The sequence below is a fragment of the Orycteropus afer genome, unplaced genomic scaffold (genome assembly GCF_000298275.1).
Source record: "Orycteropus afer afer isolate SDZICR_OR568_19922 unplaced genomic scaffold, OryAfe1.0 scaffold00124, whole genome shotgun sequence".
In the NCBI taxonomy this organism is placed as follows: Eukaryota; Metazoa; Chordata; class Mammalia; order Tubulidentata; family Orycteropodidae; genus Orycteropus; species Orycteropus afer.
Window position 1 is genome coordinate 6313059 of NW_006921711.1, and position 6330 is coordinate 6319388.

General features: G+C 38.5%; 1 protein-coding gene across 1 annotated transcript in view; it reads right to left on the minus strand.

Moving 5' to 3' along the window:
- The window catches only part of PIGF (phosphatidylinositol glycan anchor biosynthesis class F), a 43127-nt gene that overhangs the window by 26297 nt on the left and 10500 nt on the right, over positions 1-6330 (minus strand). The window contains exon 4 of the mRNA XM_042781477.1: positions 2023-2139. Coding sequence (XP_042637411.1) covers positions 2023-2139 — 117 coding nt within the window. The remainder of the gene's footprint in view (positions 1-2022; positions 2140-6330) is intronic.

Genomic DNA, 6330 nt, shown 5'->3' on the forward strand with positions numbered 1-6330 from the left:
TATGGGGAGGAAGTGGGAGGGGAGCTGTTGTATTGTAAATTTTGGTCAATGACATGAGACAAAGTATATGTGAACTGCTGTATGAAAAGTGAATTTGCTCTGTAAATCTTCACCCAAATCAAAATAAAATTATAAATAAATAAATAAATAAAGACAGCAAAGAGAACCAACTGCAAAACAAAGTAATTTATGAAGCCAACCTAACAGGTCTGCATCCTCTCTACTTGGGGTGCTTTCTTCTACATCACTCAAAATGTCATCTCCATTTTCACTTGCTATGCTTTCTTTTATTCATTCTTTTATTCATACTGTTGCCTTAGCACAAAGTGCCTCTCCCTTTCCCCTGAGTTTCACCAAATCTTACACTTAAGGGTCCAAGTCCTTCCTAGATCATCCTACCCTTCAGCTCCACTCTTCAGTGGTCTTCTACCCTGAGTTTTCCTACTGTATTTAATGTTTGCTTCACACAATTTTAGTGTTGTATTGCTTGCTCATTTCATTCTTATCCCTGAAACTTGCAAGCTCCTCAGAGAAGGAATCATGGCTAATAGTTCCAAATCCACAAAGAGCTTAGCACAACACTAAGCACAGAGTAAGTTCTCTAGAAGTTTTTGTCACTTGATGATAAAGAAGGCGAAATTGTGGGCTGCAAATAACCTTTAGTTACAACTCAACCATTTTTGATACACATCATTTCCATGCCTCGCAAGATATGAAAATTTTAACTTAGCTGTGCTGAAAATACATAAGGGCACTATGGAAATAAAATTCTCTAAACATTGGACACTGATGTCTTACCATGAAAGAGGCTGTTTTGGTTACTTAGTGCCACTCTAACAGAAGATAGCACAAACGTGGATGGCTTTAACAAAGGGGAGTTTATTCTTATAATTTTGGGAGGCTAGAAGTTCTAGTTCCAAGTACCAGGCTCTAGGGGCTGGGTGAAAGCCCCTCGACCTTGGGCTTTAGCTCTGCCTCTTGCTTCCGGCCCACTGAAACTGGATGCATCTCTTCACTAGGGCAGCTATTGGCTGCTGAGACTGACAAGCTCAAGGTCACCAAATAAAATGGCACAGTTCCGATGTTAACAAACCACATGGCAGGCCACTGATTCAAGTCCATTTTAAGTTCCAAGGTCAGCAGAGCATGCCAGGCTGCAGAACAATGACATGGCTACTTGCAGGGTTCAAGCGTGCCATAAGCTAGAGACCATTCCCAAAGCTGTTTCTTATATAGGGGAAGCAGACCACATCCCTAAAGCAGCTACTCAGCTGCTTGTGGTAGATCCCACCATGGAGTTGATTGTCAGTCTCATTATGGGGAATAACTACCATCAGCTGCCTAGTCACTCAACCAGGCCCAGCCAAGTTGACACACAACCTTAACTACCACTGAGGCTAAATTCAAAATTACAGTTGTTACACAAAACATTTTTAGATTGTGGACCCCATTTCTACATTAGAAGATGTGTAAGTAGAAATAATAGCTATTTTATCACAGTGCAAAATTATCCCAGAGCAGTGGTTTCAAAGCTTTCTTTGGTAGTAGATGAATTTCAAACATACAAATTTCAAACAAAACGCTACATGTATCTTTACCATACAAAACAGGAAAAAGCAGAGCTGATTTTGCTAACACAGAGGGAAGACCCTATCACTCTGCCTACTTGACTCCTTCCCCCTCAAATGCATACCATCCCTTTCCTACCTCCAACACCCAACTGATACCACGTCTTGTGTCTAAGAATCACTCGTGAACAATCAGCAAGCTGCTGTGAATAGGAAAATACTTACTATTTTTTTTTTTTTTATTAGGATTTGGGTGAAGATTTACAGAGTAAATTCACTTTTCATACAGCAGTTCACATATACTTTGTCTCATGTCATTGACCAAAATTTACAATGCAGCAGCTCCCCTCCCACTTCCTCCCCATAGTTACCTCCTCCCAGTGTCCATCCCTTCATACTCTTGGAAAATACTTATTTTTAAAAAATTTATTTCAAATATAAAATCAAAACTTACCCATTTCTACTGAAAACTCGTAGCCATGCTTTGATGTTTGGTCCTAACAAACATAAACAAGGCATGGTAGTAAAAGTAGACAAAATAACTGCAAATAAAAATGTTTCCAACACCAACCTATAAAAAAAAAAAAAGACTATTAATTAAAAAAAAAAAAAGTTACAGGTATATATATACATGCACACACACATCAACTTTGTTGCAGACTTATATAAAAAATAGTTTCTTATACTTAGGACGGTGACATAAGACCCATCCAAATGAGTACTACAAATAATTTTACTAATGAAATGGAAGCTATAAAAAAACAATCCAGGGTGTATCTGCCTTTAATGAAGTGTTAAATACCTTCGTCCTAACTGAGACTGTCCATTGCAAGAAACCCCATTTCTACAAAATTAACTTTCAACAGTCTCTGGAACTTACTCTGCAACCGGTGATATATCTTTACCTTACATCAGAATCACCTGAAGAACTGAATGAACATTGGGGACCCCCTTTACACCTTCTGACTGAGGCCTGAGAACTTGTATTTCTACAGAATGTTAATTCTGCTGGTTCAAAGACTACACTTTGAGAATCACAGCTCTAAACATTCATTCTACACTGAAATGGATTAGACAGAAACTATCATTTCCCATCAGAGAGGTCTTATCTTTCATCTCTAGAAAAGAATAACCTGCTAGTATGTGTACATATAAATGTACATACACACATATGTATTTTAAAGAGCCCTGGTGGTACAGTGTGTTAAACACTTGGCTGTTGACTAAAAGGTTGGCAGCTCAAACCAACCAGTTGCTCCATGGAAGAAAGATGTGGCAGTCTGCTTCTATAAATATTTATAGCCTTAGAAACTCTATAGGGCAGTTCTACTCTATCCTATAGGTTACTGTAAGTTGGAATTTGACTTGACAGCAGTGGGTTTATTTATTTTTTTGATACAACAAAAACATAATGCACTGCCGTTGAGTCAGATCGAACTCATAGTGACCCCTCCTCTGGTTTCCAAGGTGGTATCATTATGGAAGTAGATTGCCCAACCTTCCTTCCGAGGAGTGGCTGATGGGTTTGAACTGCCAGCCTTCTGGTACGTGTGTGTGTGTGTATATATATACATACACATATATACCTCGGAAGGAAGGTTGGGCAATCTAATTCTGTACTGATACCGCCTCGGAAACCCAAGGAGGGGTTGCGATGAGTCAGGTCTGAATTGACGGCACACAACAAATATAAATATATATCTATAAATATAAATATATATATGTGTATATATATATGTATATGTATACGTATATAAACCAAACTCACTGCTATTGAGTTGGATCTGAGCCCATTGTTGAAGCCACAGTATCAATCCATCTTGTTGAGGGCCTTCCATTTTTTCGTTGACCCTGCACTTTACCAAGCATGACATCCTTCTCCAGAAAATGGCCCCTTCTGACAACATGACCAAAGTAGGTGAGACGAAGTCTGGCCATTCTCACTTCCAAGGAGCACTCAAGCTGCATGTCTTCCAGGACAGATTTGTTAGTTCTCTTGGCAGTCCATGGTACTTTCAGTATTCTTCACCAACACCACAACTCAAAAGCATCAACTCTCCTTCAGTCTTCCTTGTTCACTGTCCACCTCTCACATGCATATAAGGCGACTGAAAATACCATGGCTTGGGTTAGGCACACCTTAGTTTTCAAGGAGACATCTTTGCTCTTCATCACTTGAAAGAGGTCTTTTGCAGAAGATTTGACCAGTGCAAGACATCATCTTATGCCGTGATTGCTGCTTCCATTGGCATTGATTGTGGAACAAAGTAATATGAAATCTTTAACAACTTCAATCTTTTCCCCATTTATTGTGATGCTGCTTATTGGTCCAGTTGTGAGGATTTTTGTTTTCTTTATGTTGAGATGTAATCCATACTGCAGACTGTAGTCTTTAATATTCATCAGTAAGTGCTTCAAGTGATTCTCACTTTCAGCAAGCAAAGTTGTGTCATCTGCATATCTCAGGTTGTTAATGAGTCTTCCTCCAATCCTGATGCCATAGTCTTCTTCATATAGTCCAGCTTCTCGGATTATTTGTTCCACATAAAGTTTGAATAAGTATGGTGAAAAGATACAACCCTGACACACTCCCTTCCTGATTTTAAACCATGCAGTGTCCCCTTGTTCTGTTTGAACGATAGGTTCCTCATGACCACAATCAAGTGTTTTGCAATTCCCATTCTTCTCAATGTTATTCATAATTTGATATGATCCACACAATCCAATACTTCTGCATAGCCACTAAAACACAAGTAAACATCTTTCTGGTATTCTCTGTTTTCAGTCAAGATCCATCTGACATCAGCAATGATATCCCTCATTCTTCATCCTCTTCTGAATCCAACGTGCATTTCTGGAAGTTCTCTCTCAATATACTGCTACAACTGTTTTTTAGTTATCTTTAGTAAGATTTTACTTGTGTGTGATATTAATGATATTGTTCGATAATTTCCACATTTTGTGGGATCACCTTTCTTTGGAATGGGTACATATATGGATCTCTTCCAGTCAGTTGGCCAGGTAGCTGTCTTCCAAATCTCGTGGCATACATGAGTGAGTGCCCCCAGTGCAGCATCTGTTTGTTGAAACATCTCAATGCTGGAGCCTTATTCTTTGCCAATTTCTTCAGTACAGCTTCAACTTCTTCCTTCAGTACTATTAGTTCTTGATCATATGCCCCCTCCCGAAAGGGACGAACATCAACCAATTTCTTTTTGGTACAGTGACTCTGTGTATTGTTTCCATCTTCTTTTGATGTTTCCTGCTTCATTCAATATTTTGCCCATAGAATCTTTCAATATTGCAACCCTTAAAAATTTAAGGCTTAAATTTTTTCTTCTTTCAGCTTGAGAAACGCCAGCGTGTTCTTCCCTTTTGGTTTCCTAACTCCAGGTCTTTGCACATTTCAGTATAATAACTGACTTTGTCTTCTCGAGCTGCTCTTTGAAATCTTCTATTCAGCTCTTTTATCTTGTCATCTCTTCCATTTGCTTTAGCTACTCTACATTCAAGGGCAAGGTTCAGAGTCTCTATGACATCCATTTTGGTCTTTTCTTCCTTTCCTGTCTTTTAAATGACCTTTTGCTTTCTTCAAGGATGATGTTCTTGATGTCATCCCACAATTTCTCTGGTTTTCAGTCATGGGTGTTCAGTGCATCAAATCTATTCTTTAGATGGTCTCTAAATTCAGGAGGGATATAATCAAGGTCATATTTTGGTTCTCATGGACTTGTTTTAATTGTTTTCAGCTTCAACTTGAATTTGCATAAGAAAAATTGATGGTCTCTTCCACAATCAGCTCCTGGCTTTGTTTTGGCTGAAGATACTGAGCTTTTCCATCATCTCTTTCCACAGATGTAGTTGATCTGATTCCTGTGTATTCCATCTGGCAAAGTCCAAGTGAATAGATACCATTTGTGTTGTTGATAAAAGGTATTTGCAATGAGTAAGTCATTGGTCTTGCAAAATTCTACCATGCAATCTCCACCATTATTTCTATCACCTAGGCCATATTTTCCAACTACCGGTGATTCTTGTTTCCAACTTTTGCATTCCAATCATGAGTGATAATCAACACATCTTGATCGCATGTTTTGTTAATTTCACACTGCAGAAGTTGGTAAAAAATCTTCAATTTCCTCATCATTGGCTTTGGTGGTGGTGTGTAAATTTGAATAATAGTAGTATTAACTAGTTTTCCTTATAGGCGTATGGATATTATCCTATCACTGATAGCACTGTACTTCAGGATAGATCTTGAGACATTCTTTGTGACAATGACTGCCACACCATTCCTTTTCAATCTGTTATTCCTGGCATAGTAGATTATATGGTTGTCTGATTCAAAATGGCCAAAACCAGTCAATTTCAGCTCACTAATACCTAGGATATCGATCTTTACACGTTCTGTTTCATTTTTGACAACTTCTAATATTCCTAGATTCATACTTCATACATTCATATTCCAATTATTAATGAATGTTTGCAGCGGTTTCTTCTCATTTTGAGTCGTGCCACATTAGCAAATGGAGGTCCTGAAAGCTTTACTCCATCCATATCATTAAGGTCAACTCTACTCTGAGGAGGCAGCTCTTCCCCAGTCATAGTTTGAGTGGCTTCTGACCTGAGGGGCTCATCTTCTAGTACTATATCAGACAATGTTTCAGGGCTATTCATAAAGTTTACCAGTAATATATCAGACAAGTGTTTCACTGCTATTCATAAGGCTTTCACTGGCCAATTCTTTGAGAAGTGGATGGCC